The 14353-nt window shown below is 41.1% G+C and overlaps 1 protein-coding gene across 3 annotated transcripts in view; it reads right to left on the reverse strand.

Annotated features, from left to right (window-relative positions):
• The window catches only part of adgrd1 (adhesion G protein-coupled receptor D1), a 35399-nt gene that overhangs the window by 10879 nt on the left and 10167 nt on the right, over positions 1-14353 (reverse strand). For 2 of the 3 annotated variants that reach the window (XM_008417482.3, XM_081610513.1), the window contains 5 exons: positions 14018-14141; positions 13774-13881; positions 12507-12582; positions 10851-10992; positions 382-455 (listed from right to left, as the gene is read on the reverse strand). In XM_008417482.3, coding sequence (XP_008415704.2) covers positions 382-455; positions 10851-10992; positions 12507-12582; positions 13774-13881; positions 14018-14141 — 524 coding nt within the window. The remainder of the gene's footprint in view (positions 1-381; positions 456-10850; positions 10993-12506; positions 12583-13773; positions 13882-14017; positions 14142-14353) is intronic. The other variant, XM_081610512.1, reaches the window with a different exon arrangement.

Consider the following 14353-nt stretch of genomic DNA (forward strand, 5'->3'; position numbering starts at 1 on the left):
CAGGGCAAAGGGGAGCGAGAGGAGGAAGTCTTTGAATCCAACTCAATCAGACTTCATTTTACAATGAGTTATGCCCTGCAAACAGCTTTTTGGATCCAGGTTTTAGAAGGCAATGTCTCCGCGGAGGACCGTTGCTTAATATAAAACCGGAACGGCAGCACATTTATCACTGGATGTTTTTGGTTCAGATAAGTAAAAAGGAAATAGACCTTTTCCAAACCTATGTGATTTTTTTTCTTCCTTCTCCATATAAGTTTTTTAGCCCTGCAGGCTGAACCAGATAACATAAAACAAAAAGAAAAGGACTTGAGAGATGAGATCTGGTTTGTGCTACGACTAAAAGAGAGAGATTCAGCATCGGGACAGTAGACACAGACCCACCTGTAGTCCAAAAAGGCGCAGTAGAGGAAGACTTTATTGCTCTGATTTAGCATTTGGTCTTGCTGTTCTTTAGTCTGAAAAAGAACGGTGAAATGGAGTGAGCCGTTTAATATGTTCAAAATCACAAAAACAAACATAGAGAAAACAAAAACAAAGATTTTAAATGTCAAAATATCAAGTGTGCAAAGGGGAGAGTTAAAGATAATTACTTTAAAAAAACGACACAAAGTAATCCAGGATGTTGCCTTTGATACAAAAACCAAATGAAAAGCAGAGTTTCTCTGCTCGAGTAGAACTACAGCAAGAGGAGAGGTACCATGTAAAAATTCAAACACTTGAGCAGTGTATATATAAAAAAAAAATCTCTCCTCCGTCCCTCAAGAATCTTATTTGATTTTAAATCACTTTTTCCATGTCATTCCTTGTTATGAGATTTAGAATCTCCTGGGACAGTGAGCTAATGGCTGCAGCGCAAGAATGCGGTAATTGGGGCTTGGCCCTGGTTTCAGGTTCAGACCACTGCCCTTCTCAATCTGTAATCTGAGAAAGAAAACAACACATACACCGACTGGAAAAGTGCATACACCGAAACTGCACACGTCTCCCTATTCCGAACGCTCCGGCTTTCCAAAAAAATCTGCATGAGATGGACCGTATGTCTGCACCGTTTCCTACTGGAAAACGTTGAGAGTGCGACTGACAAGCCGGGTCGCCTGGTTCCCGGCCCCTGAGCCTTGCTGCATAGCACCGAAAAAGCACACCACAATACCTTGATCTCGTGTTTGTAATCAAGCCGCCTATTCTGTCCTACTCTGTCGGTTTTGCGCACGCGACTCTTTTAGTCATCACACTTGAGATGAACGCAGCAGACATTCAGCTCATTAATGCAGCTCTGGAGTCGTCAGGACCCCATCACCCCCTTCCCATTATCACCAGTGGCTGGGTAATTTCAAGGAATTTTCGATATGTAAAAAAAAGAAACGAACAAAACAACAAAAAAAAACATTAAGGAGAGATAAAATGCAGCTGGCAGACTGGACGGATTTCATGATGGTGTCGCGTTCGCTCTTACTAAAACCTTTGATGTTTCTTTGCAGCAAAAGCAAAGAAATCTTTTTTGATTATACAAAAAAGATCTTTGCCACTCCACGATATGTAAAGCACACCATATGACATGTCGGTCAACAAACAGACCATCACACGCTTCCTCTCTAACAAGTGCACATGGTAAACCCGGCTTGCTCTTTCCTTTCCAGTCGAAATCTAAGCGGAGTTCAACGGCCCGATTGTCACTTTTGAGCGTCTGGGCTCAAATCGCTCCCATTTAAGATGACGCGCTCGACTCCTACGGCCTCAGGATGTACAGGTCGACACTGTAGCTGGAGCTCCAGCTCTTTATTAAGAACAGAAGGGCAACAAACACCCGCCCAGGAAATCAACCGGAGCCTCGTAAGAGGAGCGGGACAGGGAGGATAAAGAGAGAGCGAGAGCCGGCAACAGCAGAGTGACAGGCTGATAAAGGAGAACAATCTGAGGGACAGAGGATGATAAATCATTGTCAGAGTGTCTCCAGCGCTCCTGTGTTGTGGTGTGGTATTTGGCAGGCCGTGAAACTGAGCTTCAGTGGCTGGGCTTTTGTTTTACTGACCGACCCTGTATTTTCCACAGCAGCGGGTGAAAATCGGGGGGGAAATCTCATTTTCAATTTAACCGAGAGCCACTGTGATCTCGAAAGGCCTCCTTTGAGCGCCTTGTGCCTCGTAAGTGTATGAATAACCCTTCTTCACATTTTGTCTCATTATAATCACATAATTCAAGGTATTTCATTTGGATTTTATCTGGTGGGTCAACACAAAGCACTACGCCATTTGTTAAGTGAAAAGAAAAAAGATGGAGCATTTTTACAAGATGTCCTGTCTAACGTTTGCCACAAACCAGATGAAGCTGAAATAGTTTCTTGATTAGAGACAGAGAAGCTGTTGGGAGGCTGCATGCAGCTGAAAACAAAGCGACCTCTGATGGAGTCCTGGTAAGAGACTTGAACCAGGGCTAGAGGGTCACCTTTGACACCAAACAGAGTTCAGATCAGATTAGAATGGCCTAGTCAAAGCCAACATGTAAGTCCAACAGAAGATTTGAAAATAATAATAATAATAATAATAATAATAATAATAATAATAATAATAATAATAATAATAATAATAATAATAATAATAATAATAATAATAATGTTACCAAACTCCAATTATGTCGGAGAGGAGAGGAGATATTTTTAGTGCACTGCTGAGGAAGTCAGAGGATTTTAAAGTGTAAGTGAAGTGAGCGGTGATTCTAGAAAGTATTGATGTAATCTTTTATCACAAATATGCATTACGTTATGTTAATCACAAAAATCACAAAAAAGCTTACTTAAGTTTGTAGTTGAAAAGATGCCAAGCAGGAGGAAGAACTTGATTTCCTTTAAAAGTCCCACAGCAATTATATTTCCTGCACTCCAAATTATTCTTGCTACCATAAAATACAGCTTATTTCGAGAGACGTCACAGTTACAGGCAACAAGTAGATATGTTAAAAGAAAAGCAAGCAAACCCCGCCACCCTGAAAAAATTGAAAGTTTGGGGGATAACCTTCTACAATGCTTCGCTTTGATCTGACTTTAATCTTAAAACTATGTCACCAATCAAAAATACCAGCTACGAATCCAGTGCAGCGGGCGAAGACCTAAACGTGGAACAAATGGCTGCAAAGACAATCGAGCGTCAGCTGCCAGCTGAAACAGCTGCTCTGCGATCCAAATACAGTAAACCATGACGCAACTCCGCCGGAGCCACTGTCATCTCTTTGAGTCGGGTGGAGCAACAGGCACTGACGGCGCCTGGTTAAACATCTGCTCCTGTCAAAGCTTTTTGCTTTGACGTCTGCAGATGCGTGTCCCATTATTCAACAAGCAAATCAGTAAAGAAAACACGTCGTCCAGCAGCTCAGCTCGGAAATCTGTCTTCTGACCCACCGAGTCCGGAGGTTCTGGAGCGACAGAGCAGATCTCCAGCTGTGAAACAGTTTATCCCAAACCTAAATATATATAAATTCTATCTGCCGTTTCCACAACGTTATAAAACTTATCTTGACTTAGTTTCCATAATTTGGTTGTCTTTACTTTGGTCATTTCTGCACTAAAATGTGACAAATGCTAAACAGAACTCAAGTTAAGGAGTCAAAATACCTTGTACCACATGCAAAGTGCGACAGATTTAGTCTAACATAGTTGCTGGTATTCATTATTGAGCAATAAATGTAAACAATATCTCTATTAAGAACACAATACAAGTTCCATCCTGCTCTTTGCTTGAATAAATAGTACCTTAATATTTATGAAAAAAGTACTAGATCTAATGAAATAATGTGGCAGTGGAGCTAATAGTTTTTATAATTAATATTGACTTAAAACTAGCTCATATTTCATGCTGAGAAGTTACTTGTAACTTAATTTTGTCTTATTTCAAGTGTACAAAGATATTTGCGGTAGAAATTAGACCAAAGAAACTGGCAGGATTTTGTGTTTTTGCAGTTCTTAAATTGAGTAAGGGAAGTAAAGACCGTACAGTAGTACATCTGGAGAGGACAGAAAAGTGTCAAGTTCAAACACAAAGCGCTCACTGAGCCGCCTCACGCCCCAACATCACCCGGCTCCGTGGCTGACTGAGCACAGAGCTTTTCAGCAGTGGTGGCCCTTAAGCCGGTCCACACACAGCAGAGCGGAGCAACAACCCGAATCCATCCAGAAAAACACTGCGGCTGCTCGAATGAGATCATGGCATCAGGGGACGTGTGAAAAGACATGCAGCTGTGGGCTCTGCTCGCTCTCTGTGGTGGACACTGAAAACAAGAAGACGTGTCGAGTCGCACGCGGTGCGAGGGAAACTGGGGACAATTAAACAAGTCCAGGAGTAATTCATACAGGGTGGGTGGTGGGTGTTCACACAAAAAAAACAGCTATTGCTGTAGAGATAGCTAAAAAAATAAAACAAAAGTTATAAGTGGTGGTCAGGATGCATCAGTTTGTGTGTTTAATTCCCACATGTTTCTTTTTCTTTTTTCTTTACTTTGGACTCCTTCCCAGGAATGAAAATTTGGGTGTTTAAGGCCTTCAGCATCAAGTTCAGTAATAGGGAATTAACTTTTTTAAGTGGGGTAAATAAGGTAAATATCTTATTATCTCCAGCTTAAAAGCTCAGTATAGGCAGTACATTTGCATACTAGTTTGTATATTAAATGTGGCGACGTTAAACAAAGAAAAGATGTTAATAAATTCCTCAAATTGGTATTAAAGTTGTCCAATAAGAGCAGAGACATTCTTTATCCTATCGGTCCCACAAATAACCCACTTCCCTGATGAACATCATTCTGGAAAAAAAAAGAAGTTCAGAAGTAACCTACTTCCCACAATGAATTTTATAATAGATGACTCCACTACATAAGTACATATTTTGAATTTTAAAGCAGCTTTGAACAAATGGATCAGACCACCTTTAGAGTCATTAGACAGATACTTGAGTTCTCTTTGACTGGACATGTGATAAAGCAAATGAAAATTTTTTGGGGTGGAAATGACAAGTTACATCTTTTTTTTGTTTTGCAGTAATAATGTCCCCAGGGTAATTCTGTCCTGGGTGGAGAGCCATATTATTTTGCGTGAGATGTTTTCCTCTGACCTTTTAAGAAAATGAAACGTTGCATCCACAAACTTACCAGAGCTCACCAAAGACGCGTTTCGAATTTTATCATAAGAGTAGTAAATTACGACTCACTCGGAAAACCTAATGTCTTAGGCTGTAGATTTTTTCAGAAACAGCATTTGTGACATTTGAGTTATGATATATATATATATATATAAAAACTTGGGGTGTTGAGAAAGGGACTATAATGAAAGTCTTTAAATATTTCTGGCAAGTGAGGAATGGCAATGACCAGAGCTCCATCTGCGATTGATCAGTGTGTTGGCTCACACAGCTTGTATTTCTCTGTGGGTGTTGGTGTATGGATGGGCGTGGGTGGCTGAGGGAGAGGGAGGCGGAGGAGAGTATTTTGCCCACAAGGTTTAAGTTTAGGCGTGTTCTGGAAGCTATAAAAAGACTGACAAAGAAAGGCGCGGGCATTATTTTGACTGAGAGAGCTGATACCAGCAGCTTGAGTACAAAAATTAGCCGTGGGTATCAGATAGGCTGAGTGACCTTTCTGCGCTTATTTTAGTGACCAAACATTTGTTTTACCTTCTAGATTTCAAGGAAGCAAACGTCTTTACGAGCACAGAGCATGCATTTTCCTGTTCTGCAGCTACATTTTTGGTTACCTCCTGCCAAATCTCTTTCACAAAGCTTTTTATTGTAGATTAAAAGCCAGCGACACAGCAAGCGGAAGAGCTATAGCCTTGTCATATTCTGAATGTCATAATTGGTTAAGCAAGATGTTCCAGGTAAGCGTGCAACATCAGCACACAAAGTTCTTTTTGCGTGTTGTTTAAACATGTTTTATTGCACCAGGTTTTTGTACATCCTGCACAGATTAGCTGAAAAACAATAAAAAAAAAAAATCAGTTTGAAAGGAGAAAAAAAAATATAAATGGTTGCATAAGTGTGCACATCTCTTAGCTGAAGCATCTTTTGATTCAAGTTCAGCATTGTGCTGGCTGAGCTGACTGAAGACACAGTGAGGCAACCGTTACGATAAAAAGCAAAAATTTAGCTATCCTTATCAAAATATGTTGATCGAATCATCTTTCATTTCACCGTACCCTGTGGTACGGTAAGCCGTTCAGCTAGTTTACGCAATACCAGCGATATTAGGGTGGAGGAAGAGGGCCAAACAGCGCTGTGTGTCTCTGTACGAGTCTATTAATGTTTACCCGCAGACGCCAATGCCTCACAATCCTCAATTCTGTTCCCTGCTCAAGGTTTCCCAAACGGAACCACAACCACAAACGGCAGGAATAAATCAGCGATGGTGACAGTCTCCAATCAACGCCACTGATTAATGTAGCGAGAAAAGCACGTGGGAATCCAACGGCCTTGCTAACGCCTTGTCAGTGTGTCGAATCTGCTCCGCGCCATATTAAAGGCAACGGTAACTTAATTCCGACCGAGTCGGCTGCCGATTTGCTCCGCTGAGCTGCTCCTTGAATCAAAAGGGCATTAATCAAAGAGAGCGGGGTCGATCCTACGTCAACCACATGGCTTTGACCTCAGCTTGACTGAGCACCTGCCATGACGCAAAGTTATTTACAGGTTGCCGATCCCGTCAATCTAGTTTCTGTTATTTTTTTCCTTCTATCAAAGCAAGTGTCAGATAAAAGACAGAAAGATCTGGACTGTTTATACTGTAGACGGCACACAAGACCTGTAGCTATGGCAGCATGGAAAGACTAATAAGGGAGTTTGCACGTTTCTGCTTCAGACTGCCACGATGTTTAAATAGACTTGCTGAGTACTCTGCAGAAGCACGTGGGCTTAAATACAAAACTTAGCTGGGGAAACTGTGTCATGGCAGGACAAATTTGAAGTTAAGCTAGCTAATGCAGACCATAACGACTCAATCTTCTGTAGAAAAGCATATTTTATGGTGTATATGTGTTATATTCAATTGTTTGGAGGCACATTATCCAGAGTGGGGCAGAAACACAATTATACTTGTGAGAAATACATTTTTATCATATTACATTGCTTTTATTCCTAAATACACATTTTATTTTTAAATTTTAGTTTAAAAACAGCATCTTACTGGTGTAGATCTGGACACATGCATCCTCTTTGTAAGGTAACGTTTCTGCCGGGCAATTCTGTCACCGTTTAACCTTTCAGTTTCATGGTCGGCATACAGTTTTTAGATCTGGACTGCAGCACATCGATCTTTGAAGTTATGCTCTTATAAGTCTTACAGTTGAAATATGGAGTTGTCCTAATGGAAAAAAAACCCCCTCCAGGCTCCCAGGAGAAGCTATCATCTTGATGACAGAAACTCTCTCTTTTAAATTCCAACATATGTCTGAGGAAAACCTTTACAGGTCAGCGAGGCCGTGGATACCGAAGCAGCCCAGTATCATCTCTGTTGACAGGTTTTGCAACTTCATCCTTCATTTGATGAAGACTGATTGCGTTTACTTAAAGAAAACTGAAATGTAGAGGGATCCAACCAAAGAGCATGTGTCCACTGTACAACTATTTATACAAGATGAGCTCATGCTCTAAGAAGTCGGATGTATTTTTGCACAGAGTTCAGAGATAAATGGCAGTCCACTGTGTCACACAGCTCCAGCGTACATTTCTGGATACAGAGGCCGATTGTGTGCAGTGAGTGAACAGTTTACAGTGCTGTGAAAAGTGTTTGTTCTCCTACAAATTTCTCCCGTTCTTGTTTTGTCCTATTTATTTGTTTCTGATAATCAACACCCGTTAAATCATAAACTGCAGTCGCAGAATCACTAAAGATCTCCAAAAGGAAGACATCACACATCAATCTAAATAAATTCAAAAACAGATGAAAAACAAAGTTCATCTATAAGTCTGGTATGGGTTACAACACCATTTCTGAAGCTTTTGGGACTCCAGCAAAGCATTAATGAGAGCCATATCTGCGTCTGCATTTGTGTATGTTTTTCATCTGGTGGCAGAAAATGTTCCTTATGGGGACGGTAATAAAATGACGCAGACACACATTATCCACAAAACACGAAAAGGTGATGAACCTAACCAAGAATATCTAACCAAACAATATTACTCAAACATTGCACTGGTGACTCATCCAGGAGATCACAAAAAGAAACACAGAACATCTAAAGCGGGGCAATTATCACTTGCCTGATTTAAAACTGATGTTCATGATTCATGGATTACAAAAATAAACTCGGACAAAAAAACAGCATCCACTGAGGAATTCCAAGGCGAAAACCACTGCTGACCAAAATGAACACAAAAGCCACCCAGGCTTCAATTTGACAAAAATAAAAAAATAAATAAAAAATCTCAAAGACCTTTGAGAAAATATTTTTTAGACTGACTAATAAAAAAGAGGGCATTTTGTGAAACATTTCAGGAAAAAAAAAGAGCAACAGTCAAACACGGAGTGGGTAGTATGGTGATCTGGGGCTGGTTTGTTGCTCCGGGATCCAGACAACTTCCCATAATGAGAACAATGGATTCTGCTCTCTGCCAGCATATTCTGAAGGACAAAGTCTGGCCACCAGTTTGTGATCTTAGGCCTACACTTGGACTAACGGTGATCACCACTTGTCCATCACCAAGTGGTTAAAAACAGCCAATTGAATGTTTTGGAATGGCCTAGCCAAAGTTCAGACTTGAACCCAATCAGAAATCTGTGGCATGGCCACATGCTCAACACTCCCATAACGTGACAAAAAAAATCTTTAAAACAAAATGGTCACTGACTCATTGCCACTTTACGCAAATGGCTGATGGCGGATATTGCTACCAGCAGCAGCGACAAAACCAGATATTAGAATCCAGAGATAATAAATAATGTTATGTTATGAATTGACTCTAATTATCTTTGTTATTTTTGTGTGCTTTTTTGGTGATTTGAAACTTTTCCATGTGAGAAAAGCAGCTGTAGTGGGGCTGTGGTGTAAAGTCTGTTTACGTCTCATGCGATATGGGAGACAAGGCGATCCTGCAAAAAATGGTGAGGGGAGCTGAAGTACTACACTGTTTCCACTATCTCTTTCAACAGCAGCAGAAACAAGGTAATTTTTTAAAACTGCTCCAATCAGGCAAACATACCAAGTCCTTTAGGGTAATCAATTGATTTGATGTAAGTATATCGATCATAATAGTAAAGTATAAGTATTTTAAATACTTCACGGCAGAAGATGTTCCAAATTAGTTTCTTAGACTTTCCCAATATTCCTATAAGAGTATCTATTATCACTGTTGCAGATCTTCATGTTAATGGGTATAAAAATTATCGTGTTGTCGGTTTCTTTGACGTTTTCTGCCCAAAAAACCTGAAAAAAAGATCCAAGTAGACAAAGCCGTAATGACCGTGTCTGTAAAAATATCAAAAGAACAAACTGAAAAATTATGCATTTAAATTTTTTGCTGGATGAGCCAAACATTCAAACCTTCCTGGAAACTGGTGTGATTGTCCCATACTGTACAGACTGTACTGTCTAAGATTCCTCCAGCCTCCAAGCGAGGAAGGTGATAAGCATCCTGTAGCAGCCAGAAAACATAAAAGCTCCAAAAATAGTCTCTCTTTGACTAAGTCTGACCACAGCTATGAGCAGCAAACCAGTTATAGCATACTAGCTCATCTTTTTGGACATAATCCTGGCCACAAGGGTTGCACGCGTAATCACGACAGAACCTCTAGAACGTCTCAAATTGGACGAGTGATCTCAGCTATAAGATCAGGCCGGAATGAGCTGGCACCGAACGTTTCAATCAGCGCGAGAGAAATTCAACAAAGCAGATTTATATCCACAACTGAGGTAGTCCAACAAAAATGGAAACGCCTTAACTGGAATGACAGCTGAACTGATGAGCGTCGCTCACACCCCTGTGGTGTTTGCTAAAACAAACAGAGGAATCACTGGAACAGGAGCCAGGCCAAATAATTACAGCATCAATATTTATTTCACCAAAGGGGGGAGGGGGGGGAGGGGGGCAAACAAAGCAACATTAGTACAGTTTTAGGACACAGCATGAGCTTCTTTCCCGCTTTTATGAGAGAGGAAAGGAGGGTGTTGGTAATGTACTTCAATAGAAACTGAGTAATTCTTGTGGGACTTTTAAATGAGTTACAACATCACAACGGCTAAGGCTTTACCCAACTGGGTTTGATAACTTCTTTATCAGTTTCGTCGTTTAGCTTGCCTACGCTATTGATGTGAGCGCACATCAATAGGGCAAAAAGCATGACCTGAGAATTTCTAAAACCAAAAAAACAGCACGCCACAAAGTTAATACAAGACGCTTTTTTTTTTTTTTTTAAAGAATATAGAAATTATGTGTTTCAATAACATTTGCTATGCTAAACTGGCATGACTTCCTTTGCAAAGGACCTGAAAAAAAATGTTATTCGTAAAAGAGAGGCATTGTTGCTTCAAAGCGCCCCAAGGTTGCAATTCAAAATATCTATAATCAGTTTGCTTTCTGGACGCCACATGCTCTGCGAGGGGAAAAAAAAAAAAAATTCAAGCAGGCTGAGAAAAACCAAAATAGGGTCCTGCTTCCACGAGCCTCATCCAGTTGTGGACACTCATCTTCTTACATAAGAGAGCACCAGAAATAGATCTGATAGATTTCATGTGAGAGCATCCAACTGCTGTTGCAATAAGCAAACCATGAAGCGTCTGATAAGGTGTGTCTCTCGACCGACCGCGTTACTCGTTTGGAGGAAGTGTGACTGAGTGGGAGTCGAACAAGAAAAGTATGGGAACTTAACTGGGTTATTCTTACCAGAACGTGGGTGAGGACAATTTTGATGAGCGGCGCTCCAGAATGGTTGACCAACAGTGGCGGTAAAGGCTCCACTTTCAGAGAAATCAGGCAGCTTGCTATCTGGATCTTGTGATCCTTGTAGTCAGCTGCTTCTGTAATCCTGGAGAAAAACAAACAAAAACACAATCCAGTAGAAATAAGGATACCTTTCAAGACTTGATAGCTCAACACTGAAGAGTGTTTGGCATTTTAAACTAGCATACTAAAAGTTGGCTACTGACACATGAGTGTCACACACAAGGCCGGAGAAACAGAGCAGTAGCACTGAGATGGGATTTTGGCCATCTGTCTTTTTAATGAATTAAACTGACAGCCACCAGTTTCTCCAGCATCATCTGATATGTGACATTATGATCATACAAGCACCAAGATAGAAGGGAATATTTTCATTCGCATAAAAGTCCCAGAGGTCACAAACATCTGGAAATTCGCTGCTGTATGGTGCCATAAAAAAGTATTCATATCCTTTAGACTTTTATTTTATTTTATTTTTTTACATTGTCTGACTTTGTATTTTATTGAGATTTTGGGGGGTTTGACTATAACTAGTTAAGTGTTATGAAAAATATATACATGATTTAAAAAAATTTTACTATTAAAAATCCGAAAACTATATAAACTCCATAACCTCTATCAATATTTGTACAGAAGGTTTTGCCCAATCTTCCTGCCAAAATAGATCAAATTCAGTGGACCTGAATGGAGAGCATACATGTTTAAGTATTACCACAGTTTGGGTCTATACTTTGATTTGGCCACTCGGTTATTTTTCATGTGCACCAATCTTAGCCATTCTGGCACAGTTCCGGCTGTACGCTCCGGGTCGCTCTCCTGCTGGAAGGTGAGTCTCTGCAAAGTCTTCTATAACCTCAACTTCTTCCGTCTTTGTCCTGTATTTTAGCACTGTTCATTTCCCCAAACAACTCTGACCAACGGTACTGCTGAAGAAAAAACATCCCGATACCGTAATGCTGCCACGGAGGTGATATGTTCATGGTGATGTATGTGTAAGACTCCAACCTTTTTCCTAAGTTAGTTGGGTACAAGATTTTGCAAAGAGGTTTGTTTAAAAAAAAGAAAAAAAAAAAGGTAATCGTGTGTGTGCTTTCTTCAGCTTCACAATTAAAACGATCAAACTTACAACAGTAAATCTGCCCCCAAAATCTCAAAACGTTAATGGCTTATAAATACTTCTGCAAGTCACTGTCACGTTGGTTTTGCTGAAGATTAAAGTGGCCTGATTGGTGTGTTTATGTTCATCATGTGGGTTATAACTGCAACAGTAGATGTCTCGAGACGATCCAGTGATGTGACAATGACTGAGAGAGTGGGTGGGTGGGTGCGTGGGTGGGTGGGTTCAGATATGGTGTGTTAATAGCAGGGTGTATCAGTCAGTGGAAGCTGAGTGGTGAGATGAGAGATAGGCAGAAAGCACAGATAAGCTCCTGGCTCCAGGCTTCAGCTGCTCTGAGGTTCAGGAAGTTTGAGGCCCTCGGACACGATTTCCCACACAGCACAAAGAGAGGGGCTTGGTTCAGTTTTCTTTCAAACGGCTTGAACTTAAAAAAACAATTCCCGCAAGCTGGAGCACAAAAGGTCACCCCTTCCTCTTACCTCGTCTTGACCGGGCTGATTTCTTTGTAGTACTTGTGCATGTTGTGGTAGAAGAGGCCAACAATGGTGGTCTGAGCTGAAGACAAGAAGTGGACACACGGAGGCGGAGTGAGAGGAGGAACGGGAATGTTCGACAGGAACGCTAAAATGCTCACAAAGAAGGGAAGTTAATTAACGGCACATTGCCACCACACGCCGGCACCAGCCGGCTAATAGGAGAGGAGTATAGTCTCACAAGGGTGAAAGGGAGAACGCCACATGGTTTCGGGGAATACTTATGAAATATTTTCACGACTTCAGTGGCAGACCAGGAGGTCCAGTGCCCCTCCCCTGACCTTTCCTTCAGCTCGTTCCCACCTCCACGCGACGAGATAAAAAGTGAAATTGGAGGAAATTCCTAATGACCCTGTTCCTCTGTTCAAAGGTTGAAGCCCGCTGAGAATGACAACAAGGGCTCGAGTGTGTCAAGCAAATGTGCATGAAAAGTTCATAGGAATATTATTCCAACCGAATGCCTCCCAGCAAGTTTCACAGGCAACCAAGTCTTGGTCAGTTTCCTTGTTCGGTTCTCCAAGAGCAAAGAATGAACAAAGAAAACACCGTCTGAACAACTCCAATGCGTTGCATTCTCCATGCTCTGCTAGGATATAAAAGCTGCCCTTTGAGCATTTTACGCTGCCAGGTATTCAGGCCTATGACTTAATTTGGCCCCGGCTCTCGTGTGTCAGGCCATAACGCTCATTCCTCTTCGATACGAGTTTGTAAATGAATTATTTAAGCTGTTTATTTTTTGTGTTTGTGTGCCAGAACACGGCATGGAGGAACACAGATGGAGCCGGGGGAATCCGACCTGAACGCAAAGTCGAACAAACAACGCTTTAATGCCCAGTGTAATTACTCCTCTCCCTCAGTCCACTGCAGGGGCCCGTTCTTTTTTTTAATGACGGAGTGAAGTGGAAAAAAAAGAGAAACAACTTTTATTTGTTCTGTTTTAAATGAAAGGGTAACTACATACAGTAAAATCATAGGTGGGTTTCTGCAGGGCATTATAAATCCAAACAAAGGCTTTCACCCTAATCCCGTCTCAGACCGCATGCAGCTAGCAGTTTTACATCTCAGCTTATTGTAACAAGAACTTCCTAGATTGATATTTCTGTATTGCACATTCGATGTTTAGTGGTCCGTTTTAAATGGTAGAGTCTACCCCACCAATTGAAAAAAAAACAAATATGACATTAAAACATGAACATGTATTATTTACACTTACTGTGTATTGCAAATGCCTCCCCAGGCACTGAGATGTAATTCTTTCCCTGTGTGGGAAAGCGGTAATGTGGCAGATTGAAGTTCTGTGGCAGCTTCATCAGGGAGTAATCTGTGGGGGGGGATGGAGGGATCAGAGTTTAGAAAAAAAAAAAGAATAATAAACTCAGGGGCAAACAAATAAAACCAATGTGATTTGTAAAGAGAAAGGTTTGGGGAGTGAAAGTTGGAGCTGACATCTTTCTGACCTGCAACCAAAGACGTTCCGCCCAGGGAAAAGGGAGAGCCAGAGCTGAACTCCAGCTTGGTTACCATGTGTCCCATCACGATGTCCACTGTCTCAATCAAGCTGCTGACCACCGGGTCGGCCTGCTGACCAACGATTGTCACAGGAAAAGGTCACATTTTGCTGCCTTTCAATGTGTTGCTTCAGTTTATCAGATTTATGTGCGTTTCTTCTATAAATTAGGTTGAATTTGTATTTTGCAGTTCACATTAAAGACATGTCAGCTTTACAGGAAGGCAATCTTGGGAATATGATTGCAGGAAGAGGAATATGCAAATAATACCTTTAAAAGGCAATC

The sequence above is a fragment of the Poecilia reticulata genome, chromosome 9 (assembly GCF_904066995.2).
Source record: "Poecilia reticulata chromosome 9, P_reticulata-male-v2, whole genome shotgun sequence".
Taxonomy (NCBI): Eukaryota; Metazoa; Chordata; class Actinopteri; order Cyprinodontiformes; family Poeciliidae; genus Poecilia; species Poecilia reticulata.